We start from the raw sequence: 27,964 nt of genomic DNA, 5'->3' as shown, positions 1-27,964 counted from the left end.
GGCGGTTCACACAAATTAAAACCATTCAAAGTATAAAACAAACGGTATAAAAGCATGATATAAAATACAATATAAAATACAATATAAAGCACAACCAGAATAAAATCAACAGTAGTGCAGAAATACAAATTTAAAACAGCAAAGTTAAATAAGTTTATAGACTGTTAAAATGCTGACAGAATGGCATCTGAAAGAATATAGTGTAGGTGCCAGGCGAACCTCCTTAGGGAGCTCATTCCACAGCTGGGGTGCCACAGCAGAAAAGGCCCTCCTCCTAGTAGCCACCTGTCACATTTCCTTTGGCAGGGGCTTATGGAAAAGGACCCTGAAGATGTTCTTAGGTTCCAGGCAAGTACATATGGGAGGAGGCCTTCCTTAAGATAGCCTGGCCGCAAGCCGTTTAGGGCTTTAAATGTCAATACCAGCACTTTGACTCGGGCCCGGACCTGGACTGGCAGCCAATGAAGCTGGAAAAGGACTGGCGTGATGTGGTTTCATTGGCCAGTCCCTGTTAGTAAACGTGTTCGTAAAAGTTCTGTCTCAAAAAATAATTCGGACTTACTGGAGTGTGTTTTTTTGTCATGCGAAGAAGCCTAGAAGGGGTGGGAGGCGTGCGGGAGGCAGACAACGTCGTGAGAGGGACCCGCGAAAATTGAGTGCCCAGAAATGAGCGTGCAATAAAAAGCTTGACTGATGGAGCTCTAAGACAATGAACATTTTTTTTAAAAAAAAAATTAACTTAATTTCTTTTAAGTTTGTGCTTTCATGCTGCCTTTTCCCTCTGTCGTCTTCCAGAAAAAGAAGCAAGGATAGCAAAAGAGAAAGAGCTCGGGATTTATAAAGAACATAAGGTAAATGCTACTTTTGGAATAAGCAGACTTCAAACCTATCTCGACAATTTTACTTCGAATTCTCAATGCTTTTGGACCAGGCTCAATAATAAGTGGTTCAGAATAAAGTGGATCCAATGAATAACTCCGGATCACCTTGCTTTGCAATACGTTTTTTAGAAAGCAACTTACCCTACAACTATATATTACTTGTAATAAATCTCAAGCTTAGCCTAACAATTTTTTGCTAAAGATCTTTAACATTGTTGGGGGAAAACACCGAATTACAAGTATCTGTTTGAAGCACGGCCTCATAGGGTATTAAAACTGTGTTCCTGTTTAATTCACGCAACTGCTCTTTTTCCTTGTAGCAGCAAGTCTTTTTAATCATAATAAAGCCAATCATATTTAACTGAAACCTTCCTGATTATACTTTTTTTTTTAAAAAAAATATCCTAGCACTGTTTTCCCTTTTTTCAGTAGCATCAGTGCTGTTACATGTTTTCAAATGGAGTTCTGTATGACGAATGAAACAATTATCCACCTCACTAACTTGGGAGTTCTATTTGTTATCTTTCTTAAAGCATCTAATATGTGCGTTAATTAGTGTGGCCGAGCCCAAAAAATATACTTAGGAGGCACCTTTCACTAAGATTTTTCCCAGCCTCTTCCTGCCCCCCTGTTTCAGCAACTTTTGTGATGCCTTTTCGGTGATTATTTTGTAAAGGGGTGGTAGCACTGCAGAGACCTAGGCTGCCACACTGCTTCACATTTAGGCCACCCCACTCCCTGTGTCTGGTGTTGGACATGATAGCACTCTTCAAGTACTTGAAAGGTTGTCACACAGAGGAAGGCCAGGATCTCTTTTCGTCCATCCCAGAGTAAAGGACACGGAATAATGAGCTCAAGATACAGGAAGCCAGATTGTGGCTAGACATCAGGAAAAACTTCCTGACTGTTAGAGCAGTACGACATTGGAACCAGTTACCTAGGGAGGTTGTGGGCTCTCCCACACTAGAGGCATTCAAGAAGCAGCTGGACAGCCATCTGTCAGGGATGCTTTAGGGTGGATTCCTGCATTGAGCTGGGGGTTGGACTCGATAGCCTTATGTGCCCCTTCCAACACAACTCTTCTATGATTCTATGTGGATATGCTCTATTCTGGGCTTCTTCACAGCCTTGATCTGTTGCATTTTCAGGGCTGCTGCTGTTGTCATCGTCAAAATAGCCCTTCTTTTTGCAGTAACAGTGACAATGTGCGGCTAAAATCCGACAGGCTACATAATGTTTCTCTTACTACACAGAAGGGCTATTTTTGAAACAAAATCAAAACAAAATAAGGTACCAAAGCTGTTTGGGGCTACAAACAAGCAGCGGACCGGCATTGATAAGGTATGCTTTGGGGAAACATTTTAGCCCCACAAAAGCCCTGTTTTGACGCCGAGTTCTTCTTTTCGAGAACGTTTGGCTCAGCTGCATTGATTATCAGTTGTGGTTGCATTCAGACAATCATCTGTGGCTTCGTGGCCAGAAGCTTGTGACCACATGTGCCTCCTTGTCCCTCCCCTCTTCCTGTCACGTGCTGTGCTTTGGCGCTAAGTTCCTGTCTTGGATTAAGCTGGTCTTCCCTGTTATGTCTGAACTGAAGAACGCTGGCTTAATGTTGGTTAAGAAATCAGGGTAATAAGAGAGCATCCTCTTTCTATTTTAAAGGAATCTAGATTTTGAAGGTACACTGATAAAATTACGGGTAACTGAGCAGAGTCAGTCAGTGGACCTCAGCCTGGTGTGATGGAGAGGTGCTATGGGGGGGGGGATGCAGAGCTGCTGCTCAAAGCAGTCCCCCCTCCTGCATATCGTTCCTTTTCTCCCTCTAGCACAGTCCGGACTGAAGGCCACTGGTCTAGACAAAACTGAGCCAGATGGGCCATTATTCTGACTTGGTACAAGGCAGCTTCCTATGTTTCTGTTGCTGCGTTTAAGTTTCGTGCAGTTTGTGACTAGGTGACCTTGATGTTGCTTTGACTAGCGCACACGATTTCTCAGGGGCTTGCATTAACCCAAGCCCATTTACCAGCAGATTTCCAACTCCACGTATTCCACTTGGCTGCCTTCACTGATCCGTAGCACAGCGGTCCCGCGAGAACTCTTGAACACAGCTCTCTACTTTTACTTAAAGTGCGGCTTGAGCTTCATTTTTTCAGCAGTGCCTGTAATGCTGCTTGGTATTTCTATTCCATCCTTACGTCTCCAAATCATACATTATCTATTAAGCAATTTTAGTTGCGCTTCATTTTGACATCTCATAAAAACATACCTGATATTGTTTTGAGGAAGATGAGTTTACAATTTCTCAGCAGACTTTCCTATCAATTCCAATCCGCCCAAACCAGCCTTTTTTCTTAAAATCCCTGACAGAATGGCCAAAAGATTAGGAAATATATATTTAATTTCAGACATTCATGACATTGATCTGGGATTTGTCAGGATTCATATGTGAATGATTCTCCAAATGTTTTCCTTCTTTAACCTTGAGCCCGTTAAGATGGCTGTACTACTCCAGGTTGAACACATTCACCCCAGGATAGCTTGGTTGTCTGTATCATCATGTCAGGTGGAAGAATCATTCTTGTCACATATCCGATACAGTTGCATGTAGAATGTATAGAATTTTTTTTTCTTGGATGCCTTTCAGGGCAGAAGCCTCCTAAGGGCAGGGTACAGCAATAAAACACACACAAATGTATTATATTAAGAACAATAAAAACACAATAAAAACAGAAAGTATACAATGAAAACAGCAGCAGCAGCAACAACATGATTGGGACAAACATTCATAAGAATATAAGAAGAGCCATGATGGATTAGATCAAGGCTGCATCTAGTTCAGCATTCTGTTCACTCAGTGGCCAACCAGCAGGACATGAATGCAACAGCACTCTCCCAACTAAGTTCCCCAATAATAATAATAATAATTTATTTATTTCTTACCTGCCTCTCCACTTGGATCGAGACAGGGAACAACAGCGAATATAAAAGAAGTGGTGGACATAGACATATTGCCTCTAATACTAGAGGCAGCATATAGCCATAAGGACTAGTAGCAATTGATAGCCTTATCCTCCATGAACTTGTCTAACCCCCTTTTTAATCCCCTTTTAAAGGCATCCAAATTGGTGGCCATCACTACAGTTTGATGTAGCGAATCCATAGCCTAGCTATGCTCTGTGCGAAGTACTTCCTTTTATCTGTCCTGAATCTCCCACCCATCAGTTTCATGGGATGGATTGTCCATTGCAATATTCTAGCCCTGACTCTTTTCTTTTCTTGAAACTGTATAACTGTGTAGGGTGGACGGCGTCAGGATGATTATTATTATTATTATAATTTATTTATATAGCACCATCAATGTACATGGTGCTGTACAGAGTAAAACAGTAAATAGCAAGACCCTGCCGCATAGGCTTACAATCTAATAAAATCATAGTAAAACAATAAGGAGGGGAAGAGAATGCCAACAGGTACAGGGTAGGGTAAGCAGGCACAGGGTAGGGTAAAACTAACAGTAGAAAGTAACAGTAGAAGTCTGCACAACATCAAGTGTTAAAAGCTTTAGGAAAAAGAAAAGTTTTTAGTTGAGCTTTAAAAGCTGCGGTTGAACTTGTAGTTCTCAAATGTTCTGGAAGAGCGTTCCAGGCGTAAAGGCGATCAGTTGTGATATTCTGAGCCTAGGTAGCTCTAGCAAGCCCGCATCATTCAGATTCCCAAGCACCAGTCGCAGAGAGCATCTGTGAATAGGGGCCGTTATTTCATGGAATGGGCCATCAGGCTAGGAGTGATTTGAAGTATTTTGATGAATGCTGGCCAGCCTTGGCTTTGAGAGTAACGGCTAAGATGACAAAGGAGCAGGAATGTTAACATGTGGCACAGTCATAAGAACATAAGAGGAGCCCTGCTGGATCAGACCAAGGGGGGATCTACACTATTGCTTTTAAAGCGCTTTAAAGCACTTTGAAAACGTTTTGAAAACTGTATATGCAGTGTGTCCTGGGCCCCAACAGTTGTCAAAACTGTTCTAAAGTGCTTTAAAGCAGTAGTGTAGATCCCCCCCAAGGGTCGGTCTAGTCCTGCATTCTGTTCTCGCAGTGGCCAACCAGCTGTCGAACAGGGACCCACAAGCAGGACACAAATGCAAGATCCCACCCATGATTCCCAGCAACTGGTGTACACAGGCATGCTGCCTCTGATACTGAGGTAGCACTTAGCCATCAGGATTAGTAGCCCTAATCAGTTGTTATCCACCTGAAGCCTTTAGGGCAAGTTGCGCTATAAATGCTCAGTAATATAAATCCAAGGCGGCGTAAAGTATGCCTCTGGGGAAATAACTGAAATTGCTTTGGAGACAAAAGAAGGGTCTCCAAACCCCTGGATCCTCTGAGGGCCAATTCACACAACCAGTTAAAACTTTTATAGCTCACTTTAGCTGTTTGCACATTTATAGATGTGGGAATACTCCTTTGGTAGTAGGATCAGTGGGTCAGCACATGGACGCAGACAAGCTGGAGCGTGTTCAGAGGAGGGCAACCAGGATGATCAGGGGTCTGGAAACAAAGCCCTGTGAAGAGAGACTGAAAGAACTGGGCATGTTTAGCCTGGAGAAGAGAAGATGGAGGGGAGACATGATAGCAGTCTTCAAATACTTAAAAGGTTGTCACACAGAGGAGGACCAGAGTGCAGGACACGGAATAACGGGCTCAAGTTAAAGGAAGCCAGATTCCAGCTGGACATCAGGAAAAACTTCCTGACTGTTAGAGCAGTATGACAATGGAATCAGTTGCCTGGTGAAGTTGTGGCCTCTCCCACACTAGAGGCCTTCAAGAGGCAGCTGGACAAGCATTTGTCAGGGATGCTTTAGGGTGGATTCCTGTATTGAGCAGGGGGTTGGACTTGATGGCCTTGTAGGCCCCTTCCAACTCTGCTATTCTATGGAAGGAAATTCTGTATGGGTTGGCCACACACATGCAGATCTGCATGCACGATCCATCTAACGTCTGTGATCACTCCGCTTTTTAAAAGGTGTATATCTGAAAGGATTGGGGAAATTAGAATATTATGTGTGCACTAGGTCCATGACATATGATGGCTGTTGAAGGTGTGATCTGCATCCTACAGTGTAGAGAATTCCAGCATTTAGAAAATGTAGACCAGCCTTAAGTGCGGGTTCCTCAACATGTTGAGGTTGCATTTGGCCATGCATTTTCTCATTGAAGATTTGTAATGAGTGCATTCAGCCATAATCTCAGGCCAGAAATAAATGTGACCAGGGCTGGCCCTAGGATAAATAGCGCCCTGGGCTTAGAGTGCTTTTAGTATCACCACACATCAGTTCTGCAGCACCACGCGGAGGATTTATGGGGCCTGGTGCAGGTGTGATAGTCCATCAAGAGCAACATTGCTCAAAAGTTTGATCTCTTCGCCACTTTGCTACAAGTTTGCAGTTTGAAAAGCCACATTCTGGCACTGCACTATGCAACACAGCAGAACTAACATAGGCTTTGCTTATAATGTTTTGTTTTGTTTTGTAGCAATTCCTATCATTGGGTAAGCATTCTTTATTTTAGAGTATCTATTATTTTTAATTTAAAAAAACAACAACAGTAAAGTTATTACATCAAAAAGGTATCCAGCTGACCTCTTACAGCTTACGGCTTTATTTTATTATTATTTAAGTAGTGCTTCTGGCGTTTACAGTATTTGAAGTGCTAAGTGCTCAGTAACATCGCCTCAAAGTAAAGCTGTGTTCCACTGATTTTTACCTAACACCAATGACATCAAAGTGGAAATGGAAAAAGAAACATGCTTTCAAGCTAATTGAAGGAAGATCGTTTTTGTAGTTAGTACCCAAACAACCCTGTGGAAGCTTGAAAAAAACGGCGACAGACACTTGCTTTTTGCCACTTTATTTATAATTATTAATTTATTTAGAATATTTATATACCACTCCCCATTGAAAAGTTTCAATGGCTCATTGCAGACGGTATATTAAAAACAACAACCCCAAACCACACAGCCACAGTGGTCAGCTTGGCACTCCCCCCAGTTCAACTTGGTGCCCCCCCCCCAGCTCAGCGTCGCGGGCGACCACCCAGCTTGTTCAACCCTAAGTCTGGTCCCGGATGGAATTGCCACCATAATGGCAATTGTCTGTTGAGTTCATCTTCCTCTCCCCATGATGTGTAGGTACGAAACCTACGCTGTGACATTCTGTGTTTCCCTGCACCCACTCCATATTACTGGCTACCAATTGGGGAGGGAACCTCATGAGAGCCAGTGTGGTGTAAGGGTTAGAGTGTTGGAATGGGAGTCGGGAGATCTGGATTCTAGTCCCCACTCAGCCATCGAAGCTCACTGGGTGACTTTGAGCCAGTCGCAGACTCTCGGCTCAGCCCTACCTCACAGTGTTGTTGTGAGGATAAAAAGGAGAGGTGGAGGATTATATACGCTGCCTATAAATAAATAAATGATATGTCATTTATTTCCTTAACTACACACTATAGAGAGAGGAGTGGGAACTGACTACTACTACTAAATAATAATAATAATAATAATTAATAAACATCCAAATACAGCATGGCAGTCATCTGATCGCCATCATAACTAGTTGTGGTCTCAGCCTGTCTGGTGGAATCTTCACCCAGTCACTTCGTTATGCTCAAAAGGCAAGTGAAAACTAATCCAGACCAAAATATCTAGGCGGCCTACCATGGACAGATATAGCTGTGAGCTAAAGAATATTTCCACATCCTGGTTTCACTCTTATATTAGGTCATCCGGTAGTGGAGAAAGTTTGTTCTTCAAAAAATATTTGCCAGTATTCCTGTGCGGAGGGCATCTGGAAAGTTATTTGAACAACCTTTGCCATGCATCATCCTTGAGGGAGAAAAATTGCATAGGGTCTTCAGTAAGATCCAGTATTCAGGAACTGGATCCTTTACAGCGGGAGTGGGGAATCTCTTTCAGCCCGCAGACCAAATTCAATTTGGGAGAAATTCTTGGAGGTCATATTCCAGTGGTGGGCGGTGCCGAAGGTGAAAGGGGGAGGAGCCAAAAACAGCAGCATTGTGTATCTTAAAGCTCTTACAGCCAGTAACCAAGCCTTACTGGAAGGCATTTCAACCTTTTAGAATGGGGGGGGGGGAACTGCACAAAGGCCAGAAAACCACCAAATGACCAGTGGTTGGGAGAAAAGAGGAAGATGGATTGGGGGCATTTGGGGAAACCTGGAGGACTGGATTGGGGCCCTGGGCTTGAGCTTCACCCCTCTTGCTTTACAGTATTGGTCCTTCTGAGTACTGTTAAGGTAGGGTGACCATATGGAAAGGAGGACAGGGCTCCTGTATCTTTAACAGTTGCATAGAAAAGGGAATTTCAGCAGGTGTCATTTGTATATATGGAGAACCTGGTGAAATTCCCTCTTCATTACAAAGCTGCAGGAGCTATACTAGAGTGACCAGATACAAAAGAGGGCAGGGCTCCTGCATATTTAACTGTTGTGATGAAGAGGAAATTTCACCAGGTTCCCCATATATACAAATGACACCTGCAGAAATTCCCTTTTCAATACAACTGTTAAAGATACAGGAGCCCCAGTCCTCCTTTTCATATGGTCACCCTAGTTAAGAGGCTGACAGATTTCCTACTCCAGTGTATCTGTGACACCCTATCAATTCCTCTCCGAACCAGCTGCCACCTGAAGATTAAACTGCAGGCCATTCTTTAGTCTCAATCAAACCACCCTGATTGCCTCCTAAAATTGCCGTTCTTTATGTTTTAATTAAGCCCAAGAAGTCAGCAAAGAAACGAGAGCTGATCCAGGCCAGCACAGCAGGAGAGGCGATTGAAAAGATGTTGGAACAGAAGAAGATCTCGAGTAAAATTAATTACAACGTGTTAAGGGACCTCAACAGCAAAGGAGGGAGCACACCAAAGAAAGACGACGACAGCCCCGATGACAGCGGCAGCACCAAGAAGCTGTCAAGGAGAAAATCTCTCGCAGCTCGGAATGTGGCCAACTCCGTAAACAGTGTGGGAAAAAGGTACCACGATTGTTCATTTATATTGCTCTCTGTGCGGCGATCAGTGCATCTAGAGATAGTTAACGGCTCTTTTGACACCGAAATAACGTTGGGGCTCTCGCTTTTATGTCGGCGTGCGGGGGCCAGAATGAATCCTCCTCTGCAGGCCACATATCAGCCGGCAGCTTCGGCATGGATTAATCACCATGGTGTGGAGGTATCAGTCGGAACCCGCAAATGCATCACTCCGCTGCCGATATTGACTTCCTTCCTTTGCATTCTCTGATCTTCTCTGCTCTTCCCCCTTTCCCTAAATGATTGAATTTCACATCAGTTGACAATGATAAGCACGCTGAAGTATTTCTCTCTCTCCTCCTTTTCATGTTGATTTGAAAAATAGATGGTTCTTGTCTGCTGTGACAGTTTGCAGCAGTGTGCTTTAGTTCTTCGATTGAGTTTTATTCCAAATTTTGGCTGCTAATTACTGCCTCGGATATGAAACATCCTAGTAAACAGACACATCAGTGGGTTGTACTCTGCTAAAATGTGAGGTGCGGGGCGGGGGGAGGGGAAGCTATTGCGCTAGCAGGCAGAATAATTCCAATTTAGATGGTATTATTGAATATTTATTCATATTTTAGGCAATACTTAGCTTTCTTATTACTCCTCACTTCTGTGCTGGTTATAAAACTCCTAATGTCTGAGATCTGAGCTGAATTTGTTCAGAGCTGCTGCTTCTTGGCCATTTTATAATTGAAAGAGGCCGAGTTAACTGGCCCTGCAGCTTACCTTTGAGCATCTCAATGACGCCAGGTGATATCCCAAAAGAACCTCTTACCCCTGGTAAGGAATCTGTTGCAAGACATGCTTTCCCTGGGGCTGATGTCTGCCCATCTGTCTCCGTTTCCTGTCTCCATCGGAGCGCAACTGCAAGTGCCTTCCTCTTCAGGCCAGGGCTCTTTAGTAAAGGGACGCAAATGGGCAGCGGGATGCAAAGTGACAGCTGTAGCCGTAGGGGGAAGGAGGCGACTGCTGGCACAGAGTTTGTGACAGTGCTAGGGTTTCAGGGCTGCTCTGACACCTTCTAGTTAAGACCATAAGAAGAGCCCTGCTGGATCAGACCAAGGGTCCATCGAGTCCAGCACTCTGTTCACCAAGTAGCCAACCAGCTGTCGACCAGGAATCATAGAATAGTAGAGTTAGAAGGGGCGTATAAGGCCATCGAGTCCAATCCACAAGCAGAACATGAGTGCAACAGCACCCTCCTGCCCATGTTCCCCAGTATATAGGCATACTGCTTCTGATACTGGAGGTAGCACATAGCCATCAGGACTAGAAGCCACTGATAGTCTTCTCCTCCAGAAATTGATCCAACCTCCTTCCAAATGGGTGACTATCACTACATGTTGTGGAAGTGAATTCCATAGGTTAACTATGTGCTGTGTGAAGAAGTCCTTCCTTGTGTGAACAGAGTGCTGGACTAGATGGACCCTTGGTCTGATCCAGCATGGCACGTCTGATGTTCTTACGTTCTTTATCTGTCCTGAATCTCCCACCAATCAAAAGTCAGGGTTTAACCCAGGGATGTGGAACTTCCAGCCTGCGTGCCTAATCTGGCCGGCGGAGATTCTGCATCCAGCCTGCAGAGCCTCCGTGGTTCCTCCAGGGGGTGTTTTTGACTCTGCCTCTTTTGTCTCCACCCGCCAGGGGAAAGCAGCCCCCCCCTCCCCGAGAGTTTCTCCAGAATGGAATTTGGCCCTTAGGCTGTTAATTTCCTGGCCTAGCAGCTTCTCACATCCTGGAGGAGACCATGTGATGAACTGTCAGCAGCCCCAAATAAACCCCATGCACTCTATAGCTGTGCTACACATGGGAGCAGAGCAAGTGTAACTTAGCTAGCTGTAGGGTGACAATCCAGTTCTAGCTTTCCTAAGAATTGCTGTACCAGGTCAACCACTAGTTCATCTCAGTATTCTTACTACCAGCAGGCATTTCATAGAACTTTTTATCAGACATCAGGAGACCAATTCCCCTATTAACCCCCATGAAAATGGAGGCTGTACATCTGGCCGTCCATAGCTACTAGCCATGGCTAGTCGATACACACATACCGTGCATATTACTGAGCTAATCTTTTTTTTAAAGAGCAATTTCTGCATCTTGCATTCAGAACATCCTGTGGCAATGAGTTTATTTATTTTATTTACAATATTTAGATACCGCTTCATATCTAAAATAGATTCCAGAGTGGTGCACATAGGAATAAAACAGTAAAAAGTAAGAAGATTAAAAACAGCAAATTAAAATTGTTCAATTTAAACAAAGGACCAATAAAAACAGTGGGTGGCAGTTGAGGAAGGCTTCCTGGAATAGAATTATTTTCAAGAGGCACCAGAAGCAATGTTGTGTTGGCGCCTGCCTGACATCCAGGGGCAGGGGGTTCCAAAGACAACGAGCCACCACACTAAAGGGTCTTCTTGTGGTGGACGCCAGTTGGGCCAAAGGTCCATGTGGAACCACTAGGAGCATGTCCTCTAATGACCTCAGTGAATGGGCAGGTTGGTAAGGGAGAAGGCGCTCTCTCCAGTTCAATATACTGAATAAGTATAATGTGGGAATCCCAAATCCCCCTCCCCCTTTTTGTTTTAGAATGCACATTTGTCAGAAATCTACGTGTTTCCAATGTGCACAGTGCTGATTGTGATGGCAACCCAGCGGCCAGCTGTTTCAAGATCTGACTTACTGATGTGGTGTTTGCTTTTTCACACTCTTTGAAGTTGTCATAGATCTTCTCTCCTGCATCCATATGCTAACACTGAGATGATCTGGGGTGGAAAATCTTCTGTTCTGCTCGGGTGCTATAATCCTTGAATTCCATATGTCTGTGTTTGAGAGAAATCAATGTCTTCTGTTCTCCGTGTAACTTCCCTGTGAAGGCTTCATCAGCTACAATGGTACTGGGTCAGTAGAAGAAATACTCAAAATGCCTTGGTGCTTTAGCCTTTCAACATATTGCTCTGAAGAGGTGATACCAGGGATGGTAGCAAAGAGGAGATTGCATTACTTTAATGAATATGCAGTACGGAGTGGGTTGTTTATTGTGGCAACGTGGGGCACAGAAAAAAAAATGTGGGTGTTTTTCGCTTTATGACAAACAGCTGTGCTATAGAATTAACCACTTTTTGATATAGGAACATAGGAACATTCCTTATACAGAGTCAGACCATTGGTCCATCTAGCCTGGTATTGTCAACACTGACTGGCAGCAATGGCTCCCCGGGGTTTCAGGCAGGATTATTTCCTTGCCTTCCCCGGAGAAGCCGGGGATCAAACCGGGGACGTTCTGCATGCAGAGCCTGTGCTCCATCACGCTGAGCTACGGCCCCTCCCTATCTTTGGGGGTGTGCTATAGTTCAGTGCTTGGGTGTGTATTTTGCATGCAAAAGGTCCCAACATCTTCAGTGGAAAGGAAATGTGGGTAACGTAGGTGGGAAAGATGTCTGGCTGAGACCCCGGACAGCCACGGTCAGACCCTGAATAGTCATTGCTGCCCGGTTTGCAGTGGTGCAGGGACAGAGTTCTAGGGATTTAGCCAGGGTCCGTTCCGAAGGTAAGCTCAGAAGGCAGTCCGAGGTCCAAACACAGGAAGGTCCAGAGAGAACAAGCTTAGCAGGGGCAAGACATGGCCGGCGTCTGGGAGCTGGTGCAAAAACGTTTTTTCAGCACTCTGTGTGTAGAACTGAAGGCTTTTCCCCACCCAGAGCACAGCTGCAGGTCATCAGTGCCAACTGAGGAATGGTCTACTCATGAGTTGAGCCCTGCTCTTAAGGGGCAGCATCCAGCTGTGTCGCTTTGCTAGCGCAAATGACGTTACTCTAGCGGAAGCTGTGTTCTGAACGTGGCACAAGAGGAGAATCCAACTAAAGTTCTGCTTGCACAACCCCTTGCTCAACAGCTTGTGCAACCACTTTCGGGCGTGGGCCTTGAGCTCTGCTAGCAAACGCTCTGCTAGCATGATGCAGAAGCGTTTGCACTTTCCCAACTGGAAGATTGGGCGGAGCCCCGCTAGCACTATTTGAGTTTGCAGAATGACACCATTGGACATTTCCCAAGTATACTTGGACTCTCAAGAAGCCCTTATTCCTCAAGCAGGCACATCTGTATCTAGTCACTAGCCGAGCATGCAGCTTTAGGTACCTGCGTTCCCTGGGATGCTTGCCTCTTAGTCCAAGAGGGGCTAAGCGTGTCTTGCAGAGAAGGTACGGCGTCCGTCTCCCCTGAAAGCCCAGGATCCCTACAATCTGCCTCAAGGTGCCTCGGCACTGGCAGCTCCTCTGCGATGCTCAGCTTGGGGGACTCCAGCTAATCCTCCTCCAGAGAGGGCCTGGCTACTGAGATAGATGGTCCACTGGACCGTTTCATTATAAGGCTGCTTCATTCATTCATAAGACAGGGTTGTGCATTCAAACGTACAAATTCGCATTCCAAATGCAAGATGTCATCTTCTAAGAGCTTGGCAAGTACATAGATTATTTTGATATTTCTCAGGATTAAAGATTTATGGTGGGCCTTTTGATTTTTCTTCCATTACTCTAAGTGCAATACATCTTACATGGCATGCATAAATTCCTTTGTTCAGCATTATTCTTGGATGTAATGCATAAATTCCTTTGTTCGCATTTGTTCCTCCTAGGTGTTAACAGATAAATGCATTTTTTCCCCAGCAATACAGTAATCACAGTAATTTATGTGCAATTAAGAACAAAACGTGCCACACTTCTCATTTGACGACAGAGCCTCTAGTGTGTCTCCATCCAGAAGTTGCGAGTACAGATCTTACTAGCCATTTAATTTGCAGTGATTAATAATCTTCTCGTTTAATCTTTTGATATGTGAAATATTTAGTAATCTTTTATCTGACAGAAGGAGAAGTTTGCCTAATAAGCAGCTGTGAGATGTATGCTTTTATGCCAACACTTAAGTTAGAGTAAGTCTTCAAGGTGAAGGGATGGCACATGAACTGGAGCAGGTATAAATAGCTGCATTTGCACACAGTAGTAAGCCAGAATTCCAGACAATCCTGGCTTACTATGAATAAGAGTCTTCCTGGTGTAAGCAGCCTGTTCATTCCCATTTGGCTTCTCCTGCCAGCAGGAGCAGCTACACTAACCAGGAACCGAAATCTTACTGTGTTGTCCAATGGGGCTCCTGGCTTGTCAGTTCCAAAACAAACAGGAATCATGACCTAAGAACAAACCCTGGTTTGCCATTTTGGCTTGTTAGGGCTACATCAAGCCAGAAGCGTCCATTGGGATGACACAGTAAGCTTTGATTCCTGGTCAGTTTAGTCACTCCCACTTGTGGGAGGAGCCAAACAGGAGTGAATCTACATGCTACATGCACTAGTGCACAATTTGTTCACGATAAGCCAGGATTCTTCAGAATTCTGATTTGCCGTTGTGTCTGGATGCAGCCAATGGCTCCCTGCAAGCCATGATTTGCAAATTGGGAGCCAGGCACTGAAATGTGTACTCCTTACCCTCTCCAGGGGCAGAGTTCCCCCTCCCTTCTCTTCATTCATCCATTATATTTCTACACTGCCCCATATCCAATGCTCTTGTTGGCTTTAGTCTTAGGGCAGGAGCAGGGAACCTTTTGGGGGGCCAAGATTCCATTTTGGAGAAGTTCTTGGGGGGCACATTCCAACAGTGGCAGGGCCAAAGGCAAAAGTGAGCAGGGATGAAAAGTCCCCCTCCCACCCCAATATCCCATTGCTCTGATCTTAAAGTGCAGGCAAGCTGATTTGAGTGAAGGAGGTCTTTCAAGTAACTCGGTCCCAAACCATTTTAAGGCATTAAAGGTCAAAACCAGCACTTTGAATTGGGCTCAGAAACACACTGGTAACCAGTGCAGCTGGCGCAGTATAGACATTATGTAATCAAATTTCCTTGCCCCCATCAATACTCAAGTGGTCACATTCTGACCCAGCTGAAGTGGATCTGAATTTGTTTTCTTCAACATGGGCCTCACCTCAGCTTGTTTCAAAGCTGCAGGGACCTCACCAGACCTCAAGGAGGCATTTACCACCCCGGAGGCCCAGATACCCAGCCCCAGCTCTGGCAGATTTCACAAGACAAGATGGGAAAGGATCTAAAGGGCAAGTTGGAGGCCTCAGTCCTCCAAGCAGTTTGCCCAGATTCTCAGGTTGCACAAACCTCTGCATGTCTACTCAGAGGTAAGCATGAACAGCGTGACTATTCAGGACAAGCCTCTGTAGGACACGGCTCAGAATAAAGAAGGACTGAATCACTCAGCAGCATTTTCAAATAACATTTCTACTCAGAAGTAAGGATGAGTATTGTGTCTACTCACAAGTAAGAAGGGCAAGCCTCTGTATGTTTGCATGGCTGCTCAGAAGTAAACCAGACAGAGCCTCTGCAGGATAAGGCTCAGACAGAAACAAGACTGAATAGCTCCGCAGCTTCCGCCCCCTCTGCCCTGCAGGGAAAGCTCTTATGCCTGATCAGCAGCTCATGGGAGATAAAGTGTTTCCCCCTGCTAAGCATGAGGAAGGGTGCCTTTCTCAGAAAGAAAGCCGCTGGGCTAGATGGGTGCCGCCATGGTCCGTATCGGGCTTGTGAGCCAAAGATTTCCCATCCCTGGCATGGGGAATTAGAAGCAGTTTAGTAAAGCCTGGTTAAGAGAGAACCTGGCTAATGTTAACCAAGTTGTTAACCAACCAACCTGGCTAATGTTAACCAAGTTGATGCCCAGTGCTAAATGCTAAGTCATGATTAAAAGGCTGATGGGGAAGAGAGGAAAAAATTAGTGCCCAAGCTGGAAGTAAGAAGGGAGGCCAGCAATTTGTGTGTGTGTGTGTGTGTGTGTGTGTGTGTAGTGTCAGAATTTCAGCTTTATTGCCTTTATTAATGTAAGTAAGGGCCAGGCATGGCCATGTGGGAATTTGCATTGCATTTCAGGCCACCACTGCCTGTAAAGAGAAGAGGGTAAGGATTGAGTTTATAGCCATGCATATGCCAAGAAGGGAGAATTGGGTGTGGGGGGGCTTTTCAGTCCGCACAGATGCAAAACCTGCCTACAAGGCAGAAAAAGGATTTCAATCTAGCCTTTGTGAATGTGCCCTTTGTGGCCTTATGCATGCCATCCGCTAGGCCATCTCACCACTTTTTCCTTCTCTGGCTGGCAATGGTTATCTTAATGTAGTAAGTATACTTCCTCTACTTTTTTGGTTATGTTAATGCAGCCAAGGTAATTTTTGCAACACTGTGTGTGTAGCAGGAAAAGGAAGCTAATCTCTTCTTTTCTAAATCAAATCTTATGCTATATAATAGAACTTCTTGCTTCCAGAATTTCCTTCTGAAGCTCAGGGAATCTTTCCGAAGCCATCCCAATCTGAAGGACCGTCACTGTTCGCCAGGAATTATCCTAGCTGGGATGGAGATTGGATGCCGTTGTGCCTGATACTCTGCCCCAAGTATTGCTGGATGGGGGAAGAGACAAGCCTACTGCTGCAGCTGTCACTACAGTTTCTGGCCCCCGTTGCAGCCTGGTGATTGGAAGTACAGGGTCTGCCCGTGGTTCTCCCCGTTTTTATTTTTCTTCTGTAGGATGTAGTCGTCCTCAGATCAGTACATCGTCGGTACAGTCATTCCCAAGACTATGTCATGTGGCACGCTAGTGCGACTTCAGGGAAGCACTAGGATGCTATGAAAAACAAATAATTGCTTCCTCTGATGGCAAGTAATAAATCTGCCTCTCTGCATTGGGAGCGACTGATTATTTCAGTTGTACTCTAATGCAGAGACCCATCAGAAGAGGTCACAAATATGTCTGCACTGAATATCCGGTGTTTTTAGGCAAAGGTAAGGGACTCCAGTATAGGCCACCTGGATGTCCCCACATGGACATCCCACTTTAGAAATAGAATAGCACACTCTTTATTTAAAATCTGTTAGTGGCCCATATTGCAAAGTGACAATAGGCTGTAAGATTTTATCTTGTTTGTCACTATGGCCTGTCACTTTTAATGCAGTTTATTTATTACTTATTTATTTATCACATTTATATCCTGCCTTTTTTCCTCCAAGGAACCCAAGGCGGCATACATAATTCTCCTCCCCGCCATGTTATCCTCACAACAACAACCCTGTGAGGTAGGCTGGGCCGAGAGTCTGTGACTGGCCCAAAGTCACCCAATGGGTTTCCATGGCCGAGTGGGGACTAGAACCCGGATCTCCCGACTCCTAGTCCAACACCTTCGCCACTACACCACACTGGCAGTTGTACAATATGTTAGTTAATTCTTGGGAAATATTTTTGTAAGGTGTTTGCTCCGTTCCTAGGAGCAGCTGGTTCATTTGGAGATGTTCGTGGAACTTCACAAATGCCATTTTAAGGTCTGAGGGAAAGGCCTAACTTTTAATCCCAGGGTATCAAACATACACGCATTTTTGGAAACTAAGTACATTGCACCGCAATTTGTTTTTATCATTTATCGTTACCTGTTTCTTATATTTTAAACGAATGAACAAAAAGAGGCGCTTTTAATCAAAACATTAGAGCAATACTTAATATGCCCATCAACTCTGGGGGCTAATGAACAAATTTTGTGTGTGTGTGTGTGTGAGGCTCAGTTTTATGTAAATGTGTTTTAATTACATTTTTCACTGTGTGTAATTTGAAGCTGCCTAATAGGAAAAGGTCAGGTCTAATTTTCACATGGAAAACGCTTTCTCCTGTCAACAGACAGTAGTTTAATTTGCGCTGGGTTTTTTGTGTGTGTGTGCTTACTGTGGCTTAACATTATCGGTCTTGCTTCAGCATTGTTTCTTGTTAACGACTTCTCTCTGTTGTGAAGCAGGAACCATAGTTTTAGGGCTGACCTTTATAAGTACATTAGTTTAAAAATAATAATAATCCAATTTCTACTTCAGACTTGACTGAATCAAACTTGCTCCGTTCTTGGTTCAACTCGGGGTTTTCAAAGCCGATGGAAAAGAAGATTGTCCTGTGGAATTTCTGGTTGCATATTGTACTTCTGGTTGCATATTGTACTTCTTGCTTGAACTGAAATAGTTATCATCTTGCTTGTGAAGTCAGATCTGTTGTACTGAGCAAATGTGGGATCTGAAAGACCTTTCAAGACATTACGTTATAAAATGTGAAGACTCCCTGTTTCTTGGTATTTAAAACTAGCAATGATATACGAGGAGACAGGCGGCATTATAAAAAGAATAAATGTGTCGGGTTAATCTTGTGAAAACCCAGGAAGAGATAAAGCAGGCCTGCGAAGTTCAGTGGAGCCTCTTGTAAGACAGAAGGTTGTTCTACACACACACACACACACACGTGTGAATATATTCAAGATTGGATCCATGTTTGTGTTATAGGTTGTGAAAGCCCCCCAGGGGGAGTTTCCGGAAAGATTTTATTTCAAAATTGAATTTCAATGTCAGGCGTACCCTGAAATTATTCTTGCAGCTGTATTTTGTGGTGACAAGTCTGTTAACTGTGTGGCTTAGTGATTAGGACACTGCCCTGTCTCTCCACCACCAAGACTTGTATTACAGGCTGATATACCTCCTGATAGCACAACGTGAACAGCACTGTTCTTTGCAGTCCTAAGGGATGGGAGATGGTTATGTTTCCTGCAACATCAGGTTGTCATGTTTAGAGGGGCTGCAGTGTTCTGGAATAATGTACCATCCTTCTCTTAAAATGCTGGCAATCCTTGCTATGCGCCATGGCTGCGGAGCACAGAAAGGAGGAATAAGACCTTTGGCCTCCTACTCATTTGTAATTTTTGTTCTGTGGTTTTGTTGCACAGTTAAATGTTTAAAGATCATTTGAGCTCTGTGGACAAAGAGTGCAGGATGTAGATTTTAGAAATAAATATTGTAGGGATGTGAACGGATATTAAGAGAATACATTTTCCCCTGGGTATTTATTACGTTTATGATCCTGTCGTATTTTCAAGGAGCTCAAGCTGGCATACTCAGGCCATGTCTACCCCATGCCGTTTATTCCAGGATGATATCGAAGTCGTCCCACATGACGCACAGCTGGTCTCGGGTCACCCCTCAGTTATTCAGGATTATCGCTGACTGGTTTTGTAGCGGTTATCACGGCTCTATCGCTACAATACCGACGTCCTCGCCTAATGAGCTTTATTTCTGAGTGGGGATTTGAACCCAGGTCTTCACAGTCCTAATACAACACTCAGCCATAACACCACACTTGCTTTATATGAGGTATACAGTGTACAGATCAGCATGCCACTGAAGAAGGTACAAATTGAGCGTCATCAGACGGGGGGCGGGGGGAATCGTCATTTCTTACCATCACTTCTCCACCCCCCACTCCTGTCCCACATTACTTCCTCTTCCTTCCCGGAGAAGAAAGAGGAAGTAAACAAAGACCACGTGGTCCATTCAGGGGTCATTTTTATCGCGCTGCTTTTCCTGCACACAGCATGAAATGGTGGCACATTCAATCCCCCTCCCTCAAAAATTCGAATTAAAAGGGGTCCATTTTGTGACGGAAAAAAGGCAAGAAAGAGTGGGAGGCGGACGTCGTCTAAAGAATGTGCAAAAAGCCATGAGTGGGCAGTAGCGAGCAGGCGATAAAACACTTATCTGATGAGCGCCATAACCTACATTAAAAGGGACTATTTGGTAACACAAAACTGAAATACAATTTCTCGGGATGGGGATTTCTCATCATTAATGTTCAGTCTACCTATCTAAAATGAAGGTATTGGCTGTTGAAGAGAAGACCTTTACTTCAAGGTTTCTATTGTCTTGAAGAAGCCTGTTAAAAATTGCCCTTTTTTAGACATCAAAGGTCACTTAAGACATCCCTCTGATGTACCATATATATTGTTTATTAAAAGTTTATGAATTGCTTTTCTGCCCACCAGGACCCCCAAACCCAATTCAAGAATATAATAAAATCACTACAGAAGGAAAGCAGGAACAAAGCCTTCATTAAAACAAGCCAGAACAATATTAAAATCCATAAAAGACCCAGCGAAACAGTGCAGCTTTATAGAAGTGGTGATACTTGAACTAATCTTTCTCTGCATTGGACATATCTGATGCAGAATACAGGGTGAGATGCCCTATTAACAGCTGCGGATTTAATTTGATCATTCTCCAGACAGCTGGATTAGTGGTTGTTTAAATCTATTGTCCCCTCAGACAAAAAATCGGGGTTGAGTAACAAAAATATAAAATCGATAAGAAAACGTTAGAGTACATTAAATTCCCCATATGGGCTAACATCTAGCTCCCAAATGTCAGCCTAAATTGAACTGCCCATGGAAAAAAGCTAAGTCAAGCTTTGACACATACCTCCAGAGCATTTTTAGAGTTATTTAGTTGTGGGGCAGCCATCCAATAATACTTTTCTCTATGCTCTTGCCATTTGACCATTAGCTGGCACTATCAAGTGAGTTCAAGGTTTGTGTAAATGGTCAACAATGGCCTATAGGGAAGGAGATTGATTTCTAACCTATATAGAACTCAAGCTGTATAAGATATTGTAGGTCAAATTCAGCATCATTATTTTTCCTTGGAAGATAATAGATTTTAGTCCTTAAAGCAGTTCTGTATTTTCAAAACACAAGGAGTATTCCGTCTCCTGGACAATCTTTCTCTGCTTAATTATCCTGCAAGGTATATTCTGGCTATATTGATTCAGGGGAAAAAAACCCTATAGCAAAACCATATTTATGATCTAAGTGCAAGTCTCACTGCTTTTAGCGATCCTTTTCAGAGCCGGGCACAGAAATAAACAGGGGTTAAAAGTGATTTATCTCCTTTTTTAATGTGGAATATTATATGGCTAGCTATGGTTTTAGAAGTGAAAGTCAACTAGCAAAATAAATGGTTCTTAAAAAAAAAATAAGAAAGATTGCACACATTTGCAAGCTTATCCTGCTATATATGGCAGAATGCTCTGATGCTGTTTTAGTTATGGGAAAACATTATATTTCAATGTAGGAAACTCCATTAGCTCAGTTAATTGAAGCTGCTGGGTGGGCACACAGATAACCATTTTGTTGATGTGATAGTTGAGCAGAAAAACACACATGCTGAAACCCGATTCTGTAGGGTGTGGCGTATATTCTCCATTTTATTATAGTTTGACAGAAATAGATATTGTAGGTGGAGCTCAGATTTTCCAGCACTAATGACTTCGTATCAGTCTCCTAGGCTTTTTGTTGCTGCAAAATTTAGCACCCTGCGGATGGATGGATGGAAAAGTAACTCTGCTTTTTCCGAGTACCAGGCTAGGATGCTTCCAGACGGAGAGCTTCTAGTAATACCAATCAGAAGTCAGTATGCAGTTATTCTTTTCCTTCTGAGTGGAGTATTTGTAGAAAGGGGAAAAAAGACAGAAGAGGCAGTGGGTAACCACCAGGACGGTTACAAGTTGAAGATGATGACATTTGGACCCCTTGTATAACTCCATCAATGAGGCAGTGCAATTGCTGAATAAAATGAGCACCTTGTCTGGAAGCACCCTGTCTAAGAAATGCCTTCCACATTGAGCCTGTTCGCACAATCAAACAGCCCATTGTGGCTTAAATAACATTCAAAATAGCCGCGTGCTGGCAGCCATCTTGAATATTCAAGACATTGTGTGGTTGTGATATCCAAACCTGGCGGGACTTCAAAGGTTGAACAACCCTCACAGAACTAATGGCCTGGTTTAGGGTTGTGTTGAGTCTTGTTTAACGCTTGCAGAATGCACCGCTGCCACGTTCTGATGACGCAACAAGCCCTGGTCGCAGCTTGAATTTTTGGGATAGAAAAGGGAATTTCAGCAGGTGTCATTTGTATATATGGAGGAAAGGAAAGGAACCTCTTGTGCAAGCACTGAGTCATTACTGACTGTTGCAGGGATGCCAGCTTTCGCTGATGTTTTCTTGGCAGGCCTTATAGCGGGGTGGTTTGCCGTTGCCTTCCCCAGCCGTTATTACCTTTCCCCCAGCTAACTGGGTACTCATTTTACCGACCTCAGGAGGATGGAAGGCTGAGTCAACCCGAGCCGGCTGCCTGAAACCAGCTTCCGCTGGGATTGAACTCAGGCCGTGGGGAGAGTTTCAGCTGCAGTAACTGCCGCTTACCACTCTGCGCCACATGAGGCTGTGAGCAGTGGAGGACACACATATATGGAGAACCTGGTGAAATTCCCTCTTCATCACCACAGTTAAAGCTGCAGGAGCTATACCAGAGTGACCAGATCTAAAAGAGGGCAGGGCACCTGCAGCTTTAACTGGTGTGATGAAGAGGGAATCTCACCAGGTTCTCTATATAAACAAATGTCACCTGCTGAAATTCCCTTTTCAGTGCAACTGTTAAATATACAGGAGTCCTGTCCCCCTTTTCATATGGTCGCCCTATCCTCAAGGTAATGTCCAGTTGCCGTATTGAAGCTGTTAAAGATAGTTGTGCTAGCTCCTACGAATGACCTTGAGTGGAGCTAATGTGTGTCCTCCGTTGCTCACAGCTGAATTGACAAGGAACTGATCTTCTAAAGCCTCTAGCGGTGTTGCAGTCTGGCTAATGCTGTTGGATATTGCTATTTTAAATGAGGAACAAAGATAGTTCTTTGCGAGGGGAGGGACAGAGGATAGGGAATTAAATCCAGCATTTCTAGCATGCCTTGAATAAATTAAAGTCATATTCATTTTCTAATGTCAGAATGGAGTAAGCACCAAACTTGGCCTGGGCCCATCATAAGTCAGGCCAGGGACAGGACTGTGTAGACCACTGGGCATAGTGTGGAAAAGAAGTGGCTATCTTTCTTCCTTCAAGGATAAAAGCAGTTAGGAAAGCAGAATTAAAGTCATATTGACTGTTCTGCATCTTTCCTTGTCTCTTCCCTGGTATAATCAAGGGTATTGTTTTTGGCAGAGATGCCATTTTATGTTTGCGGTTGGGTGGAGCCCACAAAAATTTCAGCAGGGAGGCAAGATTCACAACAAAGTTCAAGGCCTACTGTTGGATATATTTCAGGGCAAATAATTGTAAAAAAAAATTGCAAAGAGGAGGAGGAGGAAGTGGTGGCATTTGTGTTCATTTTTTTAAAAAAGCCAGCATGGCTTTTTAAAAAGCTAGCAGTTCCGCTTCCAAAGCATAAAATCAATTAAACAGCACAATTCTGCATATTAAAACAAATATGCCTTCATAAATACCCATAGTAGCCATTGCATGTGCTATGTAGATGGCAGTTAATTTGGCTTGCTGAATATAATGGCTTTTGTTGAATCCTTCAAAGCTGTAATCATAGAGGGCCTGGTGAACTTCTCCAGGGAGGGAGCTTCATAGAGGGGGTCTGAGGGACACACTACCCACACAGAGGGTGCCACTCCCAAAAACCATTCTACTTTTGGTGCTAGCATGGTTCCTAGGCCCAGACAAAGTTAGCCCTCAAAGCAGGTGATACCTTAATGCGCAGGGAGGCTTGTACAGGAGGAAGTGTTTTTTCTGAGATGGCCTGGACCCAAGGTGTTAAGGTTGTCAGTTGGCTGCCAGTGCCGTTTTCTCAACACAAGGTCTAAGATGCTCGTTGCAGCGTATTCCCGATAAGAAGGTGGCTGCCATGTTCTGAACCAATTGCCGTTTCCCAACAGACTTTAAAACGGAGAGAAGGGGTGGGAAATGTGTGCTCCCCTTCCGCCAAGATGTTGTTTGACTCGAACTCCCATCAGCCCCAGCCAACATGGGTAACGGTCAGGGATGATGGATGTTGTAGTCCAACAACAGTTGGAGGGCCATTGGTTCTCTACCCTAATGTAGAGCATGCTACAGCAGGTGTGTGTAACAGTGGCTGGGATGCTCACCCGTTGAAGAGAATTTTGTGAAATTACTAACTAGATATATAGATACAGAAGTTATAGATGCTCTGGGAAATAATCAGACATGGTTGCCTATACTTTTAGGAGACCAATTCAAGGTGCTGGTTTTAACCTGTAAAGCCTTACACGGCTTGGGGGCACAGTACCTGACAGAACGCCTCTCCCGACATGAACCTACCTGTAAACTATGCTCAACATCTAAGGTCCTCCTCCGAGTGCCTACTCCGAGGGAAGCTTGGAGAATGGCAACAAAGGAGAGGGCCTTTTCAGTGGTGGCCCCCCCAATTATGGAATGATCTCCCGATGAGGCTCACCTGTTGCCAACACTGTTATCTTTCCAGCGCCAGGTCAAGGCTTTTCTCCCAGGCAGTTAACAACATATGCTGAGCTTTTAACTGACCCCAGAATAGTTCGTTTTAAATGGATATTGCTGTTTTTATGCTTTTTAATTTTTATATTTTGTTTTTTAATATTCAATGTTTTTAACTGTTGTAAACCGCCCAGAGAGCTTCCGCTATGGGGCGGTATATAAATGTAATAAATAACAATGAATAATAATAATAATAATAATAATAAGAAGAAGAAGAAGAAGAAGAAGAAGAGTGGTCTGAAACAAAGGAGGGGGAACTGCCCTCCTCCCATACTCTCCCTAAATTATGCCCCTGGTATTCGGGCGATCTTCAGAGAGGACAACAGGTATTCAGGCCTTCCCATTTTATTAATATTGCTAGCAATTACTATCGATACAGCTCTTTTATTTCCATCTGTAGAAAGGTTAAAAACACCGACACAGTCCCTGTCCACAGGCTTACAGTCAAGTAGACCGGATCCAAAAGGAAAATAGGATGGAGATGGAACTGGAAAACAAGCTGGTTCAGGTATCCAGTATTACCCCATTGTTAAAGGCTTAGGTGGAAGTTCCCCCGGGGGAAACGAGGAGCCACGTGGCATTTTGCCTCCACCCCAGCAGATGGAGTGGTCTCTACTTCCTTACCTCTTGGGTGAGACATTGAGGGCATCTGCACAGTAAGAGGCAGAAGGTGTTCATTTTCCGGTGAACCTTTTGCTCTTGCAGCTCTGCCACCTCTAGCCTGTCCTGCCTCATGGGTTAGGCCGTCCTTGACTTTCGCTCCAGGCATTTTGAAGACTCAGATCTTGCTGAGTGCACCAGTCTCCCAAGCAGCTTCTGGTCCGGAGTTCGGCACTAGAAACTCTTGCTGCATTCGTTTGGAAAGGAGGCCGTTGCAGAACGGAGCAATTGCATGCAGAATATATTCACCTATTAAATCCCTCCCAGTGCCTTTTTTTTAAACAAAAATAAAATTGTATAGTATTGTCAATTAGTATGCAGGTATGGGCTTCTCATCAGCTTTGCTTCTAAGTAACCAAAGGCAGTTTGTCACAACAATAGAAGCTTATTGATGATACAGTGGTTTATGATTGATTAAAAGTGGCAGATTTATTTCGCCTTCAACTCTTTCCATTAGCACTCCTATTGAGCGTTTGGCAGAGGGACGATTGGCTTGTGAGACAGGGCTAGCATCTTTTTCGTTATGAGTGTTGCCATTATTATTAAATGGATGCCACGTCTTGGGGGACATATTTGCCAAAGTCTAGACCAGTGGTTCCCAAAGTGGGCGGTATTGTCCCCTTGGGGGCGGTGGGATTGCATAGGGGGGCGTTAAGAGGCAAGGAAGCAGCAGGGGGGCGCTCGAGGTGGTCTTTTCCGAGAAGCACATCTCCAGAAGGTCTTAAAACCCAGGGATACTTTTATGGGAGAAGGTAGTTTGGTCCTAAGCCATATAGGGGAAGAATCCACACATGTATTAATACTATTTAAGAAGAGTCCTTTTAACGGTGAATTGAAATATTTCAAAAGCACCAAAACATTAATGAAGAGACATACCCTGCTTGGTGTGCCCCGCCCCGCCAGCTGCAACACAGAGGCGTTCGCTCTCTTTTCCCTCCCTCCCTCGGCAAGCCTGCGGCGGGTGCTTTGGAATAAATATTCCATTAATTGTTACTGTTTTCAATTTTATTGTTATTATCTTCCTTAGTGGGTCGTTGAAAACCACTATTCTGAATAATGATTTTTATAGTGTAGGGTAGGGGGCGCTGGGCATGAGTTTGTGGAACCAAGGGGGCGGTTACCTGAAAAAGTTTGGGAACCACTGGTCTAGACCAAAAGTAGGAAGGAAGTGGGCAGGGAGAAAAAAACCTCAGGGTTTGCAATAAAATAGTTTGAAGATACTGCAAAACACTGTTGAAGCCCAACGAGTTTCAGGTTGCTGTGCCCCTTCTTTAGTATAGTAGCTGCTCCCAAAGCAATAACTCTGGCAGGAACCCTTGTTTTAATGCAGGGTTGCAGAACCTGTGGCCCTCCAGGGTTTCCCAGGAAACCACGCCCCCTTTCCCTGTCTCCGCCCCTTCCCCCAATCACCAATCATGTGGCAGCTTACCAGCTTTTGTGAAATTCCCCCCCCCCATTCTAAAAGGTCTAGAGAGCAATTAGGTGGGTGCCTACACAGGTGAGGGCCTTCTCTTTGGTGGCCCAAACATCTGGAAAAAACTCCCATCGGAGGTCCGCCATGTACGACCCTTGCAGGCTTTTAAGAAGGCCTTAGAAACATTATATTTTACTGTGGCCTTCTCGTGATTATTGCTGCTATTGTTGTTCCTGCTCGTTTTATTGTTGGTTTTATTGTTTTTAATTGCTATTTTAATGTGATTATGTTTTTATTGCTTTTAATAGTTTGACTGCTTTTATGTATTTTCTTGTTGTCGGCCGCCTTGTGAGGGCTTCTGCCCTGAAAGGTGGCCAAGAAAGGTTTTAAATAAATAAATAAAAATTAGTTACTGGCAGTAAGGGCTTTAAGCTAAATAGGCTGGTATTTGTTGGATCTGTAACTCCACCCCTTTGGCCTTCAGCTAATGGAATCTGGCTTAGGGTGACCATATGGAAAGGAGGACAGGGTCCTCTATCTTTAACAGCTGTATTGAAAAGGAAATTTCATCAGGTGTCCTTTGTATGCATGCAGCACCTGGTGACATTCCCTTTTCACCACAACAGCTCCAGCTGCAGGAGCCCTGCCTTCTTGACCAGAGACAAATGAGAGCAGGGATCCTGCAGCTTTGTTGTGATGAATCACCTGGTGCTGCAGGCCTACAAACGACACCTGCTGAAATTCCCTTTTCTGTACAACTGTTAAAGATGTAGGAGCCGTGTCCTCCTTTCCAAATGATTGCCCTGATCTGGCTCCTAAGAGCTTCTCCAAAATGGAATCGGCCCTTGGGCAAATGTGGGCCAAGGAACATCTGCCGACGCCTCTCTGTTGCAAAATGATGGGTTGTGGGGCAACATTCAGGACTGGGAGAGTGGCGAGCAAGCGGTGGCACTTAACCCATCTGCCACATCCTGCTTTCCAGTGCAAGTCGCTTGTCCCCGCTAGTTTTCTCTACTGGATGCAGCAAACGTGCATCTGAAAACTTTGGCTGTGAGGACGCAGCTGGGAAGAGGGTTACGCACCTCCCATCTGGTGCTTTTCTCCGGCAAATTATGGGTCCTCCCCACTTTTTGCTGGTTTGCAGTGGAGAAGTGGCAACTCAGGTTCCCAGGCCCACTTGTGCTACCAAATTGCAAATTTCACCAGGATCTTTCGGTACATTTCCAGCTTACCCATTGCACTGAATGCATTAAAAACCGTCTTTGCAAAATCCAGCCAAGGCATGAGATTTTCCACCCATTCAGTGGCAACGATAAATACTGATGTGAAAGAAGCTTGTCGTTGCCTTTCAAAGAGCAGAGAACGCTGCAGGCATGTGGGGGAGTTTCTGCTGACAACAGTGAGGGTTGCATCAGCGTCTGATCCAGAGCAGCTGTTCATGCCCAACGTCCTCTAATGAATAATCCTGTATCTGGGCTTTCTTTGGTAAACAGCTTGATGTACGCTTTTGGCTTCAGTGTTGCACACCTCAGATCCTAGTACCGATAAAAGGCCCACCTAGAGCAAACTTTCAAATATAATCTCAAAACAGCGCGTACAGGTAGGGCCTCTCATTCTTGCCATGCTGGCCACATCCTAAACCGATTGAGCTCCACAATGTGTTGTAAGGAGCTGAGGACAGCGGCAGCATCAAGATGGCAAATTCCCTTGCAAACTGGAGCTGAGTCT

The 27,964-nt window shown here is 44.4% G+C and overlaps 1 protein-coding gene across 2 annotated transcripts in view; it reads left to right on the top strand.

Annotated features, from left to right (window-relative positions):
- The window catches only part of BRF1 (BRF1 RNA polymerase III transcription initiation factor subunit), a 242,979-nt gene that overhangs the window by 167,809 nt on the left and 47,206 nt on the right, over positions 1 to 27,964 (top strand). For both annotated transcript variants that reach the window (XM_063118139.1, XM_063118140.1), the window contains 2 exons: positions 796 to 851; positions 8,670 to 8,926. In XM_063118139.1, coding sequence (XP_062974209.1) covers positions 796 to 851; positions 8,670 to 8,926 — 313 coding nt within the window. The remainder of the gene's footprint in view (positions 1 to 795; positions 852 to 8,669; positions 8,927 to 27,964) is intronic.

This window comes from Elgaria multicarinata, chromosome 2 (genome assembly GCF_023053635.1).
Source record: "Elgaria multicarinata webbii isolate HBS135686 ecotype San Diego chromosome 2, rElgMul1.1.pri, whole genome shotgun sequence".
NCBI classification, from domain to species: domain Eukaryota; kingdom Metazoa; phylum Chordata; class Lepidosauria; order Squamata; family Anguidae; genus Elgaria; species Elgaria multicarinata.
Note: the sequence above shows the minus strand (reverse complement) of the source record. Positions and strands in the feature narration are given on the sequence as shown.